At 44.1% G+C, this 22,960-nt stretch overlaps 1 protein-coding gene across 1 annotated transcript; it reads right to left on the bottom strand.

Moving 5' to 3' along the window:
* Positions 1–551: 551 nt before the first annotated feature.
* On the bottom strand, positions 552–22,456 carry LOC142817903 (uncharacterized). The gene is made up of 5 exons (XM_075895847.1): positions 22,231–22,456; positions 16,596–16,759; positions 15,375–15,439; positions 1,564–1,647; positions 552–809 (listed from the first exon to the last, which is right to left on the bottom strand). The coding sequence occupies exons 1-5, from the start codon at positions 22,321–22,323 to the stop codon at positions 676–678; spliced, it is 540 nt and encodes a 179-aa protein (XP_075751962.1). The 5' UTR covers positions 22,324–22,456; the 3' UTR covers positions 552–675.
* Between the last annotated feature and the right edge of the window lie 504 nt (positions 22,457–22,960).

Below are 22,960 nucleotides of genomic sequence, written 5' to 3'. Positions count from 1 at the left end.
ATGAGTTGTGGCCCCTTCACTTATTTGAAAAAGAAATATTTGTGGTACAGTGGGCACTTCACCTCCGTTCTTGCTGTATACATTCAATAACACTTCGAAACGGGCAATGCTAAGGCACAGTTTTTTTGTGTCTTTACGATAGGGATGAGGCATGCACCGAGAACCTGAGCAGGCTAGCGGTATACAGACGGTGATGTACACGATTCCCGATAGTGCACCTCTGGTCCATTTGTTTTACTTCCCGATTGTGCAATATGGTCATGAAAGTGAAGCTCGAGCTTCATCCAAGTTTTGGTGTTTAAGGAACACCTCATCTTGCCCAATACCATGAGTAAGTGCCCAATCCATCTTGACCTATAACATGAGGGCGTAAGTGAAATCCAGTAATTCTTCCCATATAAATCACCATTAAGCTTTAATGCCTGGGAGGCTGCGCTGCTTGGCGCAAGCTTGTTCTACGATAGGGAGCTGAGGAGTCACCTCGTACAGCCACCCAACTCTGGAGAGCCATGTATTGATGATCTAAGATTTACTTACTGAGATTCAGCACAGGCATTCACTGTGAAATTTATTTTCCTTCCTTCGCGTGCCTGTGTGATTCAGTGGCATAATACGTTGAATCATCTTTGGTGATATGGCAGTGCCGCCTACGCAGCTGTCTCATTTGGTAGTATTCTATGCACCTTGTTCTTCAGAGCAAATCTGCGTGTTGTATATTAAGACTCCACCGTCGCAGAATTTCTTGTATTTTCGTACGCACTTACGAAAGTAGTTGTCCTTATATGCATTGTTGACCCACAGCATGCATTCTGAAAAAAAAGGAAGGTACTAAATTAGCAGAAAATGTGACACGCTCAACGAAAGAAGGAAGCAGACGCCTAGGACATGACATTACTTTCATGTGTTTCACACTCTACATTTCCTAAGATCTACTGCTTCAGCTTCAGTGCGTGGGCACTGCTAACTGGTTGCAATTGCAGAAGGTGAGAAAAGCATGGAGGGAAAACAGGGTTAAACAAGTATATGTCAGAGCCCGATGAGATAACGTTTGTCCACACTAAGCTTGCGAAACGGCTTTCGCGAAAGCGTGCTCATCCAACCCATCAGACAAGTGCAATACACTTGCATAAAATGACCTGATGTCAATTCACGACTATAGCCTTAGGAGCAACACAGGGGCTACTATTTGCTTCGTGGGTAAGGGGGATTACTATCTTGTTCCTGTGACATTAGCTCAATTGTTTTCGTTGCTAACCCACAGGGCATAGCACTTGGACCAGTCACATATGCATGTTCACTTGATTGTATACTATTAGCTAATAAATATGAAAGCTCTGACTAATATTATGCCCGCCTAACTGCTGCTATTATTTTAGGTGTTTTAGTCGTACATCATTTGCGTCAATTTGAGGCACCCGTGTATTTTTATGTGAATCACGATTAAGCACGAAACTACATAAATACGGTTTTTTTGAAAAAAATATCATGAAATCGCACTAGATAGATGTGATGTGTCGCAGTCCGCAACAGGAGCTGCAAAATGAATATTTCAAACTTCCTTACGGCCTCCAAGATCTCCACTTTTCAGAATGAAGCACTTCCTGTAGTCAGTGTAAGGAACGGTTGCTGTAAAAGGATTGTCAGGATCTGAAAAAAATAGAGCATTGCAGCAGAAGATATATAGAACGTAGTGCAGGGCTTGTTCCCATGTCATGGTTAGATAAATATTTAAATAATTTCACGCTCTAAATAACAATTGCACAGATCTAGCGCCTTGTGAAAATCGGTTTCATGCGAAGCAGTCAGTGAGTAATCTTTCTGTGCTGCACGTTTTGGCTTTCAGCCGAGCATTACGACGTGGACCGACATGTCTATAACGCAATAGCATTGAAGAGCTTGTTTTGCAGAAATGCCGGTGTTGGTGTTAATGAGGGCGCTAGCGATGGCGTCTATGGCTGTGAGAGAAAAATGGTCTTTTTTTTCGTGACTAAAGAACTGAGAAATTTGCCAATAAAAATAATAAATATTATTAGTTTCGAGTGAGGATGAAACCCAGGCCGCTTGCTTGGTAAGCAGGTGTTCTACAAAAAGCCACGCGTCTTCTTGGAATGATAGTGAAAATAACTTCATCTGCTTTGAAATGCAATGATTATAACGGTAATGCTTTGCGAACCCATCCGTTCTGTATACAAGCCTCACATTGCAACAGGTAGTGTCACAGTAACGCTTCGTTGTACAAGCGTACATTGCCATCGTGTGTCAGAACATGCAGTTATGATAACTTCACATGGGGCTGGGCGGAAGGGGCACGCACTCGGTGTACCACCTTATGGCTACGCCGCAGTGACTTCGTGGTGCAAAGTCGGCTACCCATTATAAAATGCACACACGTTACTTCCCGTATTTCTCGAAGACCACTTAGTGAGTGGACACTAATTTCAAAAACGTTTCACGCGGATAACTAGTCGTGGTTTGAAGTAGGCCACCCGTTGCACAGAATGCAGCCATCTTCCGGACTAGAAGGCCCAACGTCTAAGGACCTATTTATTAGTAATAAAGGTTGTTTGATTCTTTGTCCGAGGCAAAGCTCTTTCACCTTTGCCAGTTACATTGAAGCTATGCACAGTTTGTACTTCTCACTTTGCATAATTCAATAAAAACATTGTAATAAGTAGTTATAGTACGCACTATAGTGAGACGACATCGCTTTCGTGTTTAAGTCCTTCGATTTTTTTACAGTGCGCTGGCTGAAAGCACATCGTTGGCTTCCCAGGCATGTTAGCTGCACTGGCATGTAAGGTGGATCTTATGGTATGACGCGACGTCAGCAATCAAGCTAGAGCACAGATGTATGGTTGCAACGAAGTGAACTCAATGATGCGACTACTTGAATATCATACTCAACTTTCGTTAGTCTATTCCTTCTGCATCCAGCAAAGCTTGAATGTAACTTGCTGAATCATAGGAATAGAAATGTATTGTGAGACTGCTACAGAAGCAGAGCTTACACTAGAACCCCGATTAACTCGATTGGATGCCACCGTCACTGCAGTTCATACGGAGTATTCCAATAATAAAGAGCCAGTACTGCAACAACAACTCTCGTCCCACCAAAGTGATGCCTTCATGGAGTCTTCTTCCTCAGCAGTGTCACAAAATGGCTAGGCTCTGTGGTAGAATAATAAGTGCGAATGCACTTCATAAGCAACCCTAAATCCCCCGTTTGCGGTGCTCCTCCTCCTCTCCCCTAGCAACGGTGCGAGAAGCGGAGAGGAGCGTTGGTAGCAATGGCGCAGCGACGTCACACACCACGTGATTGCGCGCGGCCACGCATCCGCGTCTTGGTCGAGATCGGCAAGTCGTCATAGGTATGGATCCATCGCAGGCATCGACCTCAACTGCGATACCTCTAATAATGAGTACAACGCAATCGAATGCGAGCATTGCACGCGTCGTTGAAGATGTCGCGCCGATTGAAGACAAGGCCGCGCGGCGAAAGGCCCGTGATGCCGAGCGCAAGTGGGTGAATCGGGCCGCGGACATGAACATTATTATAGTGCGAATTTACTCTCACATATACGCGTAAACTCACCAAGATTTTCCGAGAGGGTCTAATGGTTCCTCGGAATCGCAATGGGATCACACGGGGTAGTTAACGTTAACTCACTGGTGAATGCTAACGGATGTTAGCTTTACTCCCCCTCATAGCATCACCCCATGCATTCGCACTTAACGATGTTCACCCTCGGAAAAATGTTTGGGAATTTTTTGACTGCCACGAGGAATGCTTGGGTTCTATTCTTGCGGAAATTTTGATAATTATTTTTTGCACTTGCCGAGTAAATATTGCTGATGTAGGTTTTTTTTACGCACTCGCATTTATTTCCCGATGCTCACTGTCACCATTTCCTAAAAGATAGAAACTGCGAACCACATGGGGTACATACCTATATACCACGGCCACACTTATGTGGAGAAAGGGGCACGATGACGTGCACGACAGGAGCGCACGACAGGAGCGCACGACAGGAGAAAATCTTATTGGTCCTACCCACCTGCCTACACAAATTTTCCTTTATACTAAGCTGCGGATGTGATCCTGAGAGCACACACGCAGACAGACAGACAGACAGACAGACAGACAGACAGACAGACAGACAGACAGACAGACAGACAGACAGACAGACAGACAGACAGACAGACAGACAGACAGACGGACGGACGGACGGACGGACGGACATAATCATCGTTTGTTCACTAAGAAAAATTTTGTGTTAGCATTGAAACTAACATGAACCGAGCAGCCAAACAGCACTCACATGAGAACTTCTCATCGTGATGTCTACACAGACAGATATGTTGTGCATAGTACCACAGAAGTGGCTGCTAAGCATGCTAGTATTTATACATATGATGATCAGTGGGACGATATTGCCCATTATTTCGCACGTACCCGGATTTGCTTTGTATAATACTGTCATTGTATACCGTTTATACTAATAACCGTGTATGTATAACAAGGTCATTGAATCCATAGCAGCGCAGCAATGATAGTGGGCTGGTCGGATAAACCGAACGTGGCGGGATTGATTCCGGCCACTGTGGCAACATTTCGATGGAGGTGATATGCCGGGAGCGCATATGTTGTGTGATACCAGTGCACTTTAAAGAACACCAGACAACTTCCCGAGCTTGCCACCTTGGCGTCTCATATAATCATATGGTGGATTGGGGTGTAAAAGCAGAGATAATATTATTAACACGATTATTGGTTTTTCTCTAACGGTCAGGCGTTGCTCTACTGCTTTAAGGTTCTTTTTATTCTACTAAGCTTTCTTATTTTTATTTAGCGAAATCTTTCTATCTACCCTTATTTTTTGATAGGTGAACGCCAATTCTAGCTCCACTAAATTGTCACCATACGCATAATGCGCGCATATCAGCATAAAAGAGGTTGAAAGTGACGTGGCAATAGAAACCTATTAAAATGAATCCGAGGCTCACACGTATATGCGAAGGCATTTAAATAACATTTATGTTTTTCTTTAAATTATAGTTGTTAGCAAAAAAGGTTGTGATATGGGAGAACACACATAGGCTTAATATCGCTGTATATGGGACAATGCCCGAGCGATGTGCAAAGCTTCGCGTTCGAAGACATACTCCAACTATATGACAGATACTGCCAAAGAGTCAGACAGTGTAGGGAGGTAATAGCATGCCCCGAAAATAACAGACAAAAATCATGTTATAGCACAAAAGACAGTACCAATAACAACTTAGGAGCAACTTTCTTGCGCTACATTACGATTTACAGCAATAATTAACTTGGCCAACAAGTCCTTCTGCAGAACAAGCACGGAGAGTGCCATTCCAGTGCATTCAAATAAACTGAAGTATAATGCTGTGTGGACGCAGAAAGTCGCCTAGTTTATTTATTCACTCTCATGCACTGACATATTCTTCCGGAGTTAACTTACAGTGATATAATTCCGTCAACAAAAAGTTTTGCAAATGCAAAACAATGATACAAGTAATGAATTACCACGTGAATGCTACACATTCCTGCATTATTAGGCTTATTGTATAAAATCAAAGCAGGTGAAAGCATATTACGCTTCACTGGATCGCTTCGAACATTTGCTGGAGCTCAAGAATTTGATTGACATCTAATGTTTCATCAAAGTGTCATATCTTCGCGTCTTTCCTGTGGCCATTCTATCTAGCATGTCAACATCTAGCAGCAGCTGGGGAACGTCCGAACTTTCTCTCGGGTAGTTAATGGCGGAATTCGGAAACCTGTAAAAAGGGACACTGTGGTCTGCTATATTCAAAGTCCATGCTCTGTAAGCAGGGTGAAATATTATTGCGATGCTGGGTATTTTTGCAGGAGCCAAAATGTGCTTTCAAAAGTGACCGTTCATTGAAAATAATACGAAAGCTATGGATGCTACCAAAGGCTAGTGACAAGGCGCAACACTTTGAAGACAAATTTATGCTTAATGGCTCAGTTTAGACAATTCATTTCTATGATCTGGTCTTTCATGCAACAGACGTAAGCCGACATTGAACAAGAGGCTGCCTAACCACATCACGTTTGGTACACCAATATTAAAAATATGTAGTTATCTAGGGGAACTCATGGGACGCAGCGATTATTGCATTAATCACGTTATTAACTGTTTTTGAAAGCAGGTATGATTCATACTCACTGGTTTCATCAGAACCACGCCAAGAATTATTTCATTTTCCTTTTTGGATGGCAATATAGATATAAGGTAATAAAAAGCTATAGGAACTGCAATAAAACCTGGTCTTTGGTGGCTTGTGCACTGTGAAGGCTTAAATTGGTAACGTCAATTGAAGTAAGCATGTAGGGGTTCCCGGTGTTTTTTGTTTTTATCTACCAATTGTTGCTGTTATGTCCTCCCTTCTTGTAATAACCGACATATTCGGCTTAACAATATGCACAAATAAATAAATAAATAAATAAATAAATAACTAAATAACTAAATAAATAAATAAATACTTATCAAAGGTGCGTATGTCCCGGCATCCCCCTTAATTCTGCAAAAAAAACTAAACTTTCTTGGTACGCCCTCATGTATAAATAATGTGTCACTGCTAACGATTAACGGCTTTCTCCCTAACAAGCTTGCATCAGAAAATTTATAGTTTTCTTAAGGAATTGATTGTTTGATACATCAAACAGAACATGCCCACTCGATACAACACCCTCTACACATGCGCATTATCTAGCTGGATCATATACATACTGTACTTTCAGAAAAATAAGCAGCAGTGAGTCATAAGTCCTTTTACTTAACTTTACTGTGTGGTCATTCTTAGAGCTCTCGTTTGGGTTTAACGAGATGCTTATAGTAGTGAATTGCATGCCTGTAGCCTACCCTCATAGCGTCCACCGGTGGACGTGCTGCACTTATTCCGGCGGCGAAAAGTAGAGCCATCCCGAGGATCCCATTAGCAGCGGCGTGTTTCATATTTGAAGGTTGTCAGTAGGGTGTTCGCTTCGGTGAACACAGTTTGTATATACGCTTCCAAGCGTTAACGTTCATGTGCCAGCTCGACGATACAGTGCAGCTGCGTTGGCGACATCGCAGCATCTGTTATCTGAGAGCCCGTGTCACACGAAGGTCGTCCGCTGGCTGGCTGGCTTAGCGGTTTCGTGTTTCGAGTCACACAACTGTTAGTCCTTGTGTTAATTCAGGCATGAAAAAAAACATGCCCAAACACTTCTGCCTTGATTTTTTTCAAAAATCTTAACTAACGTTGGTCTCAAATGTATTTGCGTGAAATAATAATTGATTAAGGGCACTGCGAGGCCCTGCACATCCAGTCTATTTAAGTGTGCTTTTGAACCATTTTTTGAAAAATACGATGTTTAGAGGGTTCTGGATTGTCTAATTTCGACCTATCACCATCTCTTCGATCAATGAAACTAAAATCGCAATGCCAATCAGAGTTTCTATATTGATAGCTTTTTCGAGAAATAAAAAAAACGACCTTTGTCCTGAGGTTTTTCTGAAAAACTGCCGAAAAGATCAAAATTATTCCACATACCCACACCAATCCAGCCCATCAGTTTGCAATGATGTTTAGTATATTCTGGTAAAAGATGTCTGCCGTCTGCCTTTGTTTTTCGGAAACCTGTACGCACTAAAACCACCGCGACATATTTTTACAGTGCTCTGAATATGTGTTTTAAGCAATTCTTTTGTGTTGAAGATCATCATAGTTTGGCCGAGCAGGACAATGCCGCAATGACAGATAAATATACCAGAAATATAAACATCCCAAAATCAGTATCAGGAAGCCCAGAAACTTCATTGTAGGCACTGTGGTTTCACATGTCAGTTTGAAAACATTACGGTCGTGTTAAAGTCAGCTGACAGATTTACAACAGAGGTTGTTGAGGCATTAAAGATAATATAGACTTTGGGAATCCTGTGCACAAGTATTGTTCGGTAATCTGTCAGAAAAAAAGTGTCAGCTTTTTTGCGAAATATAATTTTGCTCGTGCAATAAGGGACCTCGTGATGCTTTGTCACATTGTCATGGTGTCGTTACGTCGACGAAGGTGGCAGTCTTCGCTAAGGGGGCAAACTCATTACGCCGTGGCCTGTGCGTCCCGTTTTTATAGTATGTAGTAGTAGGCACCTCTCATTTAGTTCTTAGAATCACTGCTGCATGGCGGTACTTGTATATGATGAATATATTGCCGCGCTCGAAATAAACAGGGAACGAAGACGATGTGCGCACCAACAGGCTCGGGAAAAAGGGACACTCAAGAAGATGACGTGCTTCTGGTTATGTCCTTTGCTCTTGGCTCCGGCATAAAACACACGCCGTCGGTTCTAGGACTCAACGTCTCGGTGATCTGCTTACGTTAAACCACGACACTGGTGGAGCTTGACACTCCATCTGGGAGCCGTTCATCAAGTCCAGACATGCAGTCACCTGTTGCAACACCAGTGCACCGCTTCCGTCAGCGGTTGCCAGGCCTCTCTCCTCAGCTGACCTCCTTGCACGAACATTCTACCAGGCATTTCATACCCCTAATAATAGCCTCCGCCAGCCAGCCACAGGCGATACAAAAGATACAAGGCAGCCCCGTTTCCAATTCAGCCCAGGTAACACTTCTTCAACCACTTGTACCTGAACGCTTCAGTGGTGCCCCACATAAAGATGTTGAAGATTGGCTTGAGCATTGCGAACGCGTTGCCGACATCAACCAGTGGAATGCTCAACAGAAGCTCGCCCGCACGTACTTTACTCTCGATGACAGCGCTCCCACGTGGCTTGACAATCCAGAAGGCCATACATCGACATGGGATGAGTTTCGTCAGCAGCTGATTTAAATCTTTGCTAGCGTCGACTGTAGATAGCGAGCTCCACAGTTGCTCGAGTTAAGATGTCAAAAGTCTAACGAAAGTGTGGTAAGGTTTGCTGAAGACGTGATGCGCCTATGTCATCGGCATGATCCCAATATGTCCGAGGAAAAGAAGTTGCGCTACCTTATGCGTGGCGTGAAAGAACATTTGTTCGCCGAACTTGAGCCCAATGCCTCAACTACCGTGGCCAATTTTATAAGAGAAGCCACTGCCATTGAGCGTGCTCTGCACCAAATATCGAGGCAGTATGATCGCTTGTCGAATACTACCGAAGTCAACGCCGCTTCAGTGACTCCGGACAATCAGGGCTCCCTACGTGACCTGATCAGAGATACTGTTTGAGAAGAAATTCAGAAGCTTCGGACGCCTCGAGCGAATACGCCAGTGACCGCCGTTGCAACAGTCGTTCGTGACGAACTAAGGCACGCTTTTTAAGCAGCTGATCTCGGTCACGAGCAGCGTAAAACGAGTTACGCCGACACTCTCCGCCATCCACCCCCCGTCCCGCCTATTACGTCATACTACCAGCCACCTACAGCCGCACCTGCGTCGCAAGCTTTTCAGGAGGCTTTGAGGCGTCGGCCCGTGTCTCCCATGTCTTTATGCCACCAGCCACTACTTGCCACGCCTTACTCACCACCGCAAGAGGACATGGGACATTTACGATTTCACAGAACTGACGCTTGGGGTACAGTCGAATGGCGCCCGCTTTGCTTTAACTGTGGTAGTGCCGGCCATATAGCTCACTATTTTTAGTTCCGCGACACATCGCGTCGCCCGTCTCAGCCAGGGTATGACGGTCGCCGTGGCAACGCCGACTACATTGTTCGCCATGACGACCCTGGTTTTCCAGGACCTCCAACAACGTGGCCTCCCTATCACGAGTCGCTTCCCAATAGGCAGCCCAACTTCGCCCACAGGTCGCGCTCTTTATTCTCTGCTCAGACATCGTAACCGAATCAACGTACTTCTGCTGACCTTCGGGGAAGAAGGTCGCCCGGCCCTTACCGGGGAAACTAAAGGCGGCGACCCCTCGGGGTAAGGTAGATGCCCAACCACAAGACGATAAAAAGTCCCCAGTACTTCCGCTACACAATGACGCCATGCCGACGAATATTAAAAACGACGAAATGGTGAGCACCAACCTCAATGTAATTATTGGTGGAGAGCAAGTAACGGCCTTAGTCAATACGGGTGCTGATTTTTCTTTTAAGCCACAAGCTGGCCAGTCGTCTTAGAAAAGTAAAAACACCGTGGACAGGACGACATATAAGAACAGCGGGTGGTCAATTGCTGCTTCCTACTGCAAGATGCACAGCAAGAATCAGCATAGGAGACTCCTCTTTCTTCGCGACCTTCATCGTTCTCCCAGAGTGCAGCAAAGATTTAATTATAAAAATGGACTTTCTCAGAGAGCATGGCGGAATAATCAACGTTCTGGGCCACGTGGTTTCGTTTTACAAGAGTGCTCGTCTGACTGATTCTTCATCACTGGAGCACAAATCATTTCGTCTCAAAGACCACAATATAGTTGTGCCGCCTCGATCATGTATCCTCGTTTCAGTAGCATGTGACGTATCATTCGATGGTGAAGGAGTCATCGACCAACTAAACTCGCTATTTTTAGCTCACGGGATTTCAGTAGCACGAGAAATAGTCAATGTCACCGACAGCCGAACGAACTTGCTGTTGACCAATTTTACCCCCAAGCGACGGTAGCTTCCAAAAGGCGCAACTCTGGCATATTTGGATGAGATAGCAGATGTTTGTGACTGCTTCTCAGCACTCGAAGCAACGCCTACACAAGACCCACGTGACCTAGAACGTAACCTTGACGTCACCCCTACTTCAACTCAGCAACAACGGGAATACCTGCTTGGGCTGCTAGGCGAGTCCCACGACTGTTTTGCGTCGACCTCGAAAGCTGGCCGGACGTCCTTGACCAAGCACCGAATCATCACAGAGAAAACGGCTAGACGAATTCATCAAAATTCGTACCGTGTGGCTTCAAAAGAACAAAAAGCGATACAACAGCAGGACAAAAATGCTTGAAGACGACGTGATTCAACCGTCGAAAAGCCCGTGACCGTCACCTGTTGTTCAAGTCAAGAAGAAGGACGGCAGCCTGCGTTTCTGTGTGGACTATCGAAAGCTAAATCAGGTTACAAAAAAAAAGATGTGTACCCGCTTCCGCGCATAGATGATTCGATCGACAGGCTTCGAAACGCACGTTACTTCTCTTCCATGGACTTAAAGAGTGGATGTTGGCGAATTGAAGTCGACCCCAAGGATCATGAAAAAACCGCTTTCGTAACGCCGGACGAACTGTACGAATTGAGGGTCTTACCATTTGGCTTGTGCTCCACGCCTGCTACTTTCCAGCGTCTTGTGGATAGCGTGCTTTCTGGGCTTAAATGGAGAACCTGCTTAGTATAGCTTGACGACGTCATTGTATTATCTAACGTTTGACGAACATTTTGAACGATTGCAGGTGGTCTTGCAGGCCATACGGGCCGGGCCTGACGGTCAAGCCGGAGAAGTGTCACTTCTGATTTGGCGCACTAGAGTTTCTTGGTCATATCGTCCATTACGCAGGAGTTCGTCCAGATCCCGAGAAAGTTGCCGTCGTAGCGCAGTTTTCGAAACCATCAGATAAAAAGGCAGTTAGGCGTTTTCTGGGTCTCTGTTTATGATATCGGCAGTTTATTTCAGATTTTGCGCGCATTGTGTCACTTTCAACTCGTCTCACGAGAGATTACGTTGCATTTGTTTGAGGCGACGAACAGGAAGCTGCTTTCAATGACTTGCGGCAACGTCTACACACGACCCCCGTGCTTTCCCATTTTAGAGAGACAGCCCCTACAGTGCTTTATATATTCCAGTAATGTTGGCCTCAGAGCTGTGCTTGTGCAGCGCCAGGACGGCGACGAAACAGTGATCGCTTACGCAAGCAGAACTCTGTCACGCACAAAAGCAAATTACCTGACCACTGAAAAGGAATGCCTCGCCGTGGCATGGGCAGTTATGAAATTTCGCCCATACTTATACGGTCGACCATTCAAGGTTATCAGTGACCAGCATTCGTTGTGTTGGTTGACAAGTCTGAAAGATCCTTCCAGGCGATTGGCATGCTGGAGTTTTAGACTACAGGAATTTGATATAATGATGGTGTAGAAGTCGGAAAAACGACACGCGGACGCCGACTGCCCGTCTCAATCACCGATAGACTCGGCTGCTTCCGTTCATGAAAAGGAAGCGTTCCTCGGAATACTCGACACGTCAACCATCGCAGATCACCAGCATGACGATCCTGAGCTACTTGGCTGGATTAAATATTTGGAAGGACAAAGCCAGAACGCGCCCAAATCCTTTGCAAGAGGACTGTCGTCGTTCTGTCTGCGGAACAATGTTCATTACAAAATGAACTTCTCATGAGACGGGTCCACCTAACTGCTTGTCGTTCCTACCACTCTTTGTTCTGAGGTGTTGCAAACGTGAAACAACGAGGTCACATCTGGAAATTCAGGGTACACGCGCACACTGGGCAGAGTTCAAGAGGGGCATTACTGGCCTAGACTCACCGCTGCCGTGAAGCACCATGTTCGGACCTGCCTCGATTGCCAGCGGCACAAGTTACCTCTGACAAAACCAGCCGGTATCCTACATCCTGTCCAGATCTCAACAACGCCATTTGACCAGATCGGAATGAACCTTTTGGTACCACTTCCCACCTCTAGTGCTGGTAACCACTGGGTTATAGTAGCGACCGACTACCTCACTCGCTACGCCGAGACAAAAGCCGTTCAGAGAGGCACAGCTGAGGAGGTGGCCTGATTCTTTACAGAGAACAATGTGCTGAGACACGGTGCGCCGTCGATCGTTATAACAGATCACGGAACCACATTCACGGCCACGCTTTTAGATCACGTCGTGGTGCTAAGCAGCACAATTCATCGTAAGTCGACAGCCTACCATCCACAAACAAACGAGCTGGCCGAGCGGCTCAAGAATACTCTGGAAGACATGCTTTCAATGTACGTGGACATCGAGTACAAAAACTGGGACGAGATTCTCCCTTAAATAACATTTAAATAGAATACTGTTAAAAAAGAAATAATACGGATAACCCCATTTCTTGTTCACGGACGAGAAGTAAGGACGATGTTGGACGTGATGCTGCAACACGAATGCGATGACAACAAAACGAGTGCTGACGCGCTCACTCAACGCGCAGAGGAAGCCAGGCAGCTCGCACGTCTCCGAATATACGAACAGCAAGAGTATGACGCAGGTCGCTATAACCTACGTCATACACCTGTAACGTAAAAAACTGGGGACAGGGTATAGGTGTGAACGCCTGTACGCAGACGGGGACTATCCGAAAAGTTGTTCAGAAGATACTTCGGACCTTATCGAGTGCTGCGACGACTAAGTGTCGTTACCTACGAAGTCGTCCCAGATAGTCCAAACTGTACAAGGCGTCCCCAGCACCTACCTGAACTTGTGCGCATAGTGTGCATTAAGCCATACGTGAATGAGTGACTCTGCGAAGCACCGTCGCTTGTACAAAGTGACTTTGTGCGCAAACGACAGGCTCAGCTATAGCATCGGGGCGAAGCTTTCTTTAGGGGACGGAAATGCCGCGCTCAAAATAGACAGGGAACGAAGACAATTTGCGTGCCAACAGTCTCAAGAAAAAGGTACACTGAAAAGGACAACGTGCTTTTGTTTATGTCCTGTGCTCTTGGATGTGGCATGAAAATATACGCCGTCGGTTTCTTGATTCAAAGTCTCCGTGATCTGCTTACCTTAAACCGCGACTACATGATGAAGAGATGCGACGTGGCTGTTCTTATAGTGCTTACTAGATGAACGAACGTACGGTCGGATTGACGGATGGATAGACAGACAGACAGCCAGAGACAGACAGACAGACATATGCACAGATGGACGAACATACAGACACATGATCGGACGTACGAATGGACGCGAGGATGGACATAGAGACTGACAGACGGATGAATGGAAGGACAGATGGATGGATGGTCACAAGGATGGACGGACTCATGGACGGACGGAAGCAAGAACGAACGGATGAATGAAAGCATGGACGGACTCACGGTCGCTTTGCCCCGCTAATCATGATTCACTTTTGCCCAAATAAAAACAAAAAACACAGCTTATGCTGTGTTTTTTGTTCTTATTTGGGCGAAACTGTACCCAAGAAACAAAACATCACTCTACTGTCAACACAAGCTGTAGATTGATAACGGCGAATAGGGTGTCAGCAGTCGATAATCTGCGAAGCTCTGAGACGTGTCCAAGTTTGTACATGTGCCTTCAAAGATTCCAGCTTTGAAGCCGCGTAAGTTACGCAACAAACTCTAATACTTGCATTGCGTTCGTGATCTCATCATAAAGATCTAAGATTATCTAGATGATTTATTTACTTAATTCACTACCCTCAGGGCCCGAAGGTGTTCAGAAGAGAGTGTGTCCCAATACATGAAATAAAAATGAAAGGAGAGAGAATTAAAAAGCTGCTGAGAGTATACAATGCACTCAACAGCAGCCCTAAATGTAGTGATGTGATTTGCAGTCATTCAGGTGTGGTTTGCGCATGGGTGTTGTTACAATTGTAATGAAGTAGAAACTGTTGTAGGCCCGTATGCTCAGATTCGGGGGCACGTTAAAGAACCTCAGGTAACCGAAATTTTCAGGGCACTCCACTACGGCGTCTCTCATAATCATATGGTGGTTTTGGGACGTTAAACTCCACATATCAATCAATCATTAAAGTAGAAACATAATATTGTGTTGTGGTGTTGTGCTTAATAAGTAAAAGGCGCGTGCGGCAATACCCATCACAATTGTCTGTCTTCTTTTATTTATGTGCAGCCAATATTCCTTTTGCGTAACTACTCAATAAATATTCAGTTGGCATTATGCCCCGTGTAGTTGTAGTTTCTCATCCTCTATTCTCTAGATATCACTGATGCTGTGTTAAAGCAAGCATGACCCACAAGCCCAGACAATTTTCTTGGCGAGGTCACAGCTTCTATGTAATTTGACCGCGACGATGCGCAAAAAAATTACTTAGACCCCTCCGTCCTTTGACAACTCCGTTGTCAGAACCACATTTCAAAATGTTTGTACGTGTGAATGAAGGCAGTGAGTTCAGTATGTCGCATGCCGTCCTCCTGAAAGAGTACTGGCACGAGAGCTCGGAATTTTCAGTGGTGGATCTACAATGTGAATGAAGAAAGGAATGTAAAAGCTTTAAATAACCGGTATTCTATCACTTGCGTGCAAGAAAATTTAAAAAAAAAAAACGTCATACATCACCTCCTTAAAATAATATTAGTTTCTGGAAAGCTACTATACAACAGAATTGCAAAGCGCATCATGTGAAACCTTTAAAGCCTGTATTTTTGTTTTTGCCGAGTGGTTGAAATGAATTACCACTTGAACCAACGACAGTCACTTCATTAGGTGCTCCTCCTCTGGTCATGTTGTGGATTATTGTCCTGAAATCAATTTCAATATTTGTGAGACACTGAGTATGATGAAAGACACACTTCAAATTGCAATTTATTTGCTGAAATGGACATGAAGTACAATCAAAAAGCAAAAAGTTAGGGAAGAGACAGTATAATGCAAACTTTAAACAATGACCAATAAACCCGAGGCATATCAAAGAACGTAAAGTTTGAAACATCGGAATGAGACACTTAACGTGACGTTAAACGTGTCCTAACTAAATTTGTTTTTCAGATAAGCAAAATCGTTTGGCTCCCACGTTCTCACACATGTGTTAAATGCTTCTCTGGAGCACAAGTGCTTGGCTCAAAGGTATTAAATATTTCACTTGATCTGTTTTTTTTGATAGAACATCCGCGATATAAATTAACACGCTGTTCTTTCTTTTGTTAGTTCTTGGAGAGACAAGAATTCTACATTATGACTTTATGGGTACTTACAAAAAGCAAACATGTGCTGCCAGATTTACAATTGATTTTCAGTAATTGCGTATACTCGAAATACTATCTAAGATAGCTATATCTAGCGTGATAACAGGGCTCTGTGCCAATGCATGTTCACAGGAAAAATAAAGCCCTTATTGCTATTGCACCCCAATTTTGAAGGCATTCCCCCTCCGAGTGTTTACCGTGAAGTATGGTAGCCAGTTTTCTTTTTCTTGTGCTGTACACCAAGAGCACTACTATAGAATTGACTTAAGCAACGTTACTAATAACCAATTACGGTTAAGAAAAAGACTCGTGTTAAACGATTTTGTTCTGAGTATTCCATAAGAAAGGTCATCATGAAACATTTGAGTGCGTTTATGTGAAGGCAGCGAAAACCAGTTTGTCCTGACAGATGAGGTATTAAGATTTATTTGCACGGGTTTCTATACAGTGTGATCAGAATACATTCATTTGGTATTATATAATAAAAATTGGTATAAGCAAAGCTATGAAAGAGTTTGGTTTATGTGAAAGTTTCTGTGTAGGTGAATTAGCTCGAAACAAATACTCTTGATTGAACGTTATGGTGCCAACGTTCTAATGAACACACACACACACACAAACACACACACACACACACACACACACACACATACACACACACACACACACACACACACACACACACGTGATACCCAGCTTTGTTCATACTTACATTTCATTTCCGTCTGCATCTTTCACATACCAAAGGTATGTGCCTGTTCCTGCATCCAAGTCGTATTCAGTGAGTTCCGCGTGCAGGCATTCTAGCTGAATGCCACCACCTGCCGTAGCTGTTGTTGCATAGATGGCAGTCATGTTTGTAAAGTGTCCTATCATCTGAAAGAGCCAAATAATACAATAACTTTAGCGAACTTGGCCATTTGTGATCCTGCAATTGAGATGTTTTTAAGGGCATGTAGTTTTAGGAGTTCATTGATTAATAGAGGAAAAAAACAGTGTAATTATCCAAAAACGTTGCTCGGCGAGAGAACAGCGATGTTTATTTATTTTTTTCATGGTGGCATTAAGATGTTTATATGAAGGTGGCATTAGGATGTTTATTTAGTGTTTATATGAAGTTTGATATATTGATCGTTTAAGTAAGAAGAAATCGGTGCCTACGTCAAGACATTGCCCAATATTATATAGGACTACTTGCGAAACAATCATCAAAGATCTTTGACGGAATAGTTCAAGATGAGAAAAAAGGATAATATTTTTGGTGGGCTTTATGTGCCTTAGACTTTAAACAATGTCAATGCAAGCTTCAGAAAAAAAACAAGCAACGTGTAGTAACTCCCGTACTTGCAATCGTAAAGAAGTCTGCAGTATGAACACCGAGCGATTCCAATTCGTAGAGTTCGCATTGCTTCGTATAATAAAACTCTCAAGACGTCAATGTTTGAGGCAATCATGTAAAGTTTTTAAAGACGATAGAAGTGCGGTACTCTTGCAGCGTGACAAAAACTTACGCGAACGTGTCGTTGCTTACGCAAGTCACGCTCTTACCGCTCCAGAAAAGAACTACACTATCACCGAACAGGAGTGCCTTGCTGTTGTTTGGGCAGTGCAAAGATTCCGACCATATCTTGACAGCCATCACTTTACCGTCGTTACCGAACATAACGACCTATGCTGGCTTTCATCGCTGAAAAACTTATCGGGTCGTCTCGGTCGCTGGGTGCTTCGCTTGCAGGAGTATCACTTCGATGTCGCCTACAGATCTGGGAAAAAGCATCAAGATGCTGATGCTCTATCGCGCTGTCCTTTCCCAGCGGAAGCCACCTAACATCGATACTCCAAAACGACAGCACCTCTATAATCGCAGCGCTAAGTTCATCACCTGCCACTCTATCTGTTCTTGTTTCACAAAAACTTGTCGACCGATACTGCCGCACCAATGTTGACCGCTTGACCGGCTCTACTACTCCTCTAAACGCCAGACTCCGTCGACAACTTGAACAATATATGCTTTTCGGGGGTGCTTTATACCACTATATTTACCACATTAATGGCAACAAGTGGGTACCTGTCATCCCACGTTCTCCGCAACTTGAAGTTCTGAAAGCCTTTCATGATTATCCAACCGCCACTCATCTAGGCTATCACAAGACTTACGACGAAATACGAAGTAGTTGTTTTTGGCCTGGCCTCTCTTCAGCGGTAGCTAAGTAGTTGCCTCATGTGTTCTTTGCAAACGGCGAAAACTACCAATAACTGCTCCGGCTGGTTTAATGCAACCTCTTCCTTGTCCCACCTCGCCTTTTGAAGTCGTTGGAATCGACTTGTATGGCCCTCTTTCTATATCAGCCAATGGGAATCACTGGATTGTAACGGCCGTCGACCACCTTACCCGCTACGCAGAAACAGCTTCTATACCATCTGGGACTGCCACTATGTCACCGATTTCTTTCGTCGCCACATCTTTATGCGTCATGGAGCTTCACGCATTCTACTGAGTGATCGTGGCAAAGTTTTTCTCTCTTCCATTGTCGAGCAAGTTTAGCGTGCCTCGAACACTGCTCACAAGACCACTTCTAGCTACCACCCGCAGACCAACGAATTGACTGAACGGTTTCATCGGAACCTATCGGACATGATCGCCATGTACATTCACCGTAACCACACGAGCTGGGATGCAATTCTACCTTTCGTGAAATTCGCCAATACTACGACTGCTCAACACACTACCGGCTTTTCTCCTATTTTTTCTCGTCCATGGTCGCTTGCCGAGTTTCGCTCTAAATGTCTCTTTCCTTTCGACCCCTGTACCCTCGACGGCTCTTTTCTCTGAAGAATTTTTATCTCGTCTCGCACACTGTCGTCACCAGGCCTGTGTTAACACCAACCTCTCTCAAGACACTCAAAAATCTCGCTACGGCTAGTCTCGCCGTGTTGTGAGTTTTTCCCGTGGTGACGAAGTTCTTCTATGGACTCCACTACGCGTCCCCGGCTTATGCGACAAATTCATCAGTCGCTTCATTGGGCCGTACACGGTGGTCGAACAGATTCCTCCTGTCAATTACCGCATTTCTCCCCTTAGCGCTAATCCTGATCATCGTTGCCGAGGAATAGAGATAGTGCATGTACCTCGTTTAAAGCCTTATGCGCGGCGCATTTCATAATACTGTCAAGTGACCAGGCGGCCACTTTCACCGCGCGGGGGTATTAGTGTGAACGCGACAAGCGAATGACTCTTCATTCTCTTTAGATATTATCATCACCTGTACATCTTCATCATCTGTAAATATCATCACCAGTGTGATTTAGCTCAAGCCTGGCTGAATAAACCGGTTCCTCACAATAGTCTTCTTAAGGACCGTCCACCCCAAAAAACTTGGTCTGTCTGTCTCTCTGTGTGTCTCTATATCTGTACGTTTGTCTGCTTGTACGACCTCCCTAACGGCGCCAAACAATACCTCGAACGGCCGACCCCATCAGCAGCGCCTACCATTATTTTTCGAGTTCCATTGTTTACACTTGTGCTATTGTCAAGTAAAAAGCAAATATTGAGCATATCTGAGGCACCACAACCACACGTCGTTGTTTTGTACGTGTGCCTTTATTTAAAAAAAAGGCACACACAAGTAATTCTAAGGCCCGTAGCGTTTATCACGCTGCGCTGACAGTGCAACGTGATGCTGAAAAAGGCAACTGTTTCCAACGCTTTGCTAAAACGACATGGTGGTGACACCTGCCCGTCGCTTTGCGTTCTTCTCTTTATCGCCTCCGAGACAGGCGCGCATCTTTCTCCGCGGGTGCTTACGCCTTCCATCGTTTTCCAAGATAGTTGTCAGATGGCGCTCATGTCTAACGTGCCTTGATGCGGTTTTTCGCCTTTGCTACACGGATTGAGACTCTAATGCACCACTTCCAGAATACAATTTGCCAATTTGCCCACGCAGAACATCAAATAAACGTTTTGTTTACTCTCTCCACATAAAAAAACTATCGTTTTTTGACGACAGTTGCAGTGAAATATGCAGATATGGCGTCATTTTTTTCTTTAGGAGTAATGCTACTATAGTCGGGTACAACTTTAGAAGGCAGTGACATTTTCCCTTTCAAAGCGGATGCACATGAGCCTCTTCCAGTAGGCGCACACTTCAGGTAACTTCATGAGCCGTACGGCCGGTGACCATGCTGACGGCGAGCATGCTGTCATTGTTGTTTCCAGCTCAGTGCACAAATGACCGATCGTTGGACACAGTGTGATGAACTAAATGGGCGTCTAGCTGCCCGTATGAACATTTTGAGCTTGGCACTGATAATCAGGGCACAAAAGTGATTCAATTTAGCTTTGTAAGTACTGAAATATGTTTCTATGCCACTTCTCAAATCGAGCATTATGTGTGAGGCACGTTGTTTATCGGCATGTGCAATCTGACATGTGCAGAGCGTTTTCATTTATACAATTTTACTGAAGCACTCACGATGCACTAATCGTATTCATATTTTCAAATAGGCGTCTTACAAGCAGTCATGATTTTTTCCGCGAGGTTATTTTTTTATACGTGGAGTGAACTGGCTGCTGCGCTTCGGTTAAATAGGTGGAGCGCCTCTCTTGTTTTCTTAAGTTGTACCCAACTAGGGAAGGTTACCAAATGGGGCGTGGAACATATGTGCTACTTTTGCTGCCTGCTTAAGAATTTCTCGGCACGATGTTTAAATCGTGAAACTAGAAAAGACTAGCAAATAGAACGCTTTATTGAGTTCCCGGTTGTGACGTGAGTTGCGATACCATCAAATGTAACAATGCACTGCCCGCGAAGCACAGGCGAGGGACTAACTTTCTCGACGTAGTGGTGGTGCCATCATTTGCAAGTAGGCGTAGCCAGTGGCATGCTTCTTAATCGTTTCAGCATTATTGTCAATCATTGCGATTACTTTTTGGTTGCTTAATTATTTTATTAGGCTGGATGCTCTTTGTTCACTTTAACTGGGCTTTGAGAAGGGCTAGCCTCATTATGACCTGCATTGAGTGCATTACTGTGGCCACGACCATGGCACAAGAGACTTATAGGTAAATGATAAGCCGGATCCTTGAGGCACTGTGCACTTCTAACTCCGTGGATGCTGTTAACGTCACCACATTGCACAACTTTTCTTGCACTTTGCTGCAATACACATGATGAAATAATGTGTGGTATTGTAAACAAACTTTTATTGGTCTGCATCTTGCAAACTCACCCTTGCGGGAACGTAAAAGCACTGTTTGTGGTCTGCTATATTCAAAGTCCATGCTCTGTAAGCAGGGTGAAATATTATTGCGATGCTGGGTATTTTTGCAGGAGCCAAAATGTGCTTTCAAAAGTGACCGTTCATTGAAAATAATACGAAAGCTATGGATGCTACCAAAGGCTAGTGACAAGGCGCAACACTTTGAAGACAAATTTATGCTTAATGGCTCAGTTTAGACAATTCATTTCTATGATCTGATCTTTCATGCAACAGACGTAAGCCGACATTGAACAAGAGGCTGCCTAACCACATCACGTTTGGTACACCAATATTAAAAATATGTAGTTATCTAGGGGAACTCATGGGACGCAGCGATTATTGCATTAATCACGTTATTAACTGTTTTTGAAATCAGGTATGATTCATACTCACTGGTTTCATCAGAACCACGCCAAGAATTATTTCATTTTCCTTTTTGGATGGCAATATAGATATAAGGTAATAAAAAGCTATAGGAACTGCAATAAAACCTGGTCTTTGGTGGCTTGTGCACTGTGAAGGCTTAAATTGGTAACGTCAATTGAAGTAAGCATGTAGGGGTTCCCGGTGTTTTTTGTTTTTATCTACCAATTGTTGCTGTTATGTCCTCCCTCCTTGTAATAACCGACATATTCGGCTTAACAATATGCACAAATAAATAAATAAATAAATAAATAAATAACTAAATAACTAAATAAATAAATAAATACTTATCAAAGGTGCGTATGCCCCGGCATCCCCCTTAATTCTGCAAAAAAACTAAACTTTCTTGGTACGCCCTCATGTATAAATAATGTGTTACTGCTAACGATTAACGGCTTTCTCCCTAACAAGCTTGCATCAGAAAATTTATAGTTTTCTTAAGAAATTGATTGTTTGATACATCAAACAGAACATGCCCACTCGATACAACACCCTCTACACATGCGCATTATCTAGCTGGATCATATACATACTGTACTTTCAGAAAAATAAGCAGCAGTGAGTCATAAGTCCTTTTACTTAACTTTACTGTGTGGTCATTCTTAGAGCTCTCGTTTGGGTTTAACGAGATGCTTATAGTAGTGAATTGCATGCCTGTAGCCTACCCTCATAGCGTCCACCGGTGGACGTGCTGCACTTATTCCGGCGGCGAAAAGTAGAGCCATCCCGAGGATCCCATGGGCAGCGGCGTGTTTCATATTTGAAGGTTGTCAGTAGGGTGTTCGCTTCGGTGAACACAGTTTGTATATACGCTTCCAAGCGTTAACGTTCATGTGCCAGCTCGACGATACAGTGCAGCTGCGTTGGCGACATCGCAGCATCTGTTATCTGAGAGCCCGTGTCACACGAAGGTCGTCCGCTGGCTGGCTGGCTTAGCGGTTTCGTGTTTCGAGTCACACAACTGTTAGTCCTTGTGTTAATTCAGGCATGAAAAAAAACATGCCCAAACACTTCTGCCTTGATTTTTTTTTCAAAAATCTTAACTAACGTTGGTCTCAAATGTATTTGCGTGAAATAATAATTGATTAAGGGCACTGCGAGGCCCTGCACATCCAGTCTATTTAAGTGTGCTTTTGAACCATTTTTTGAAAAATACGATGTTTAGAGGGTTCTGGATTGTCTAATTTCGACCTATCACCATCTCTTCGATCAATGAAACTAAAATCGCAATGCCAATCAGAGTTTCTATAATGATAGCTTTTTCGAGAAATAAAAAAACGACCTTTGTCCTGAGGGTTTTCTGAAAAACTGCCGAAAAGATCAAAATTATTCCACATACCCACACCAATCCAGCCCATCAGTTTGCAATGATGTTTAGTATATTCTGGTAAAAGA

This window comes from Rhipicephalus microplus, chromosome 5 (assembly GCF_043290135.1).
Source record: "Rhipicephalus microplus isolate Deutch F79 chromosome 5, USDA_Rmic, whole genome shotgun sequence".
Taxonomy (NCBI): domain Eukaryota; kingdom Metazoa; phylum Arthropoda; class Arachnida; order Ixodida; family Ixodidae; genus Rhipicephalus; species Rhipicephalus microplus.
Note: the sequence above shows the minus strand (reverse complement) of the source record. Positions and strands in the feature narration are given on the sequence as shown.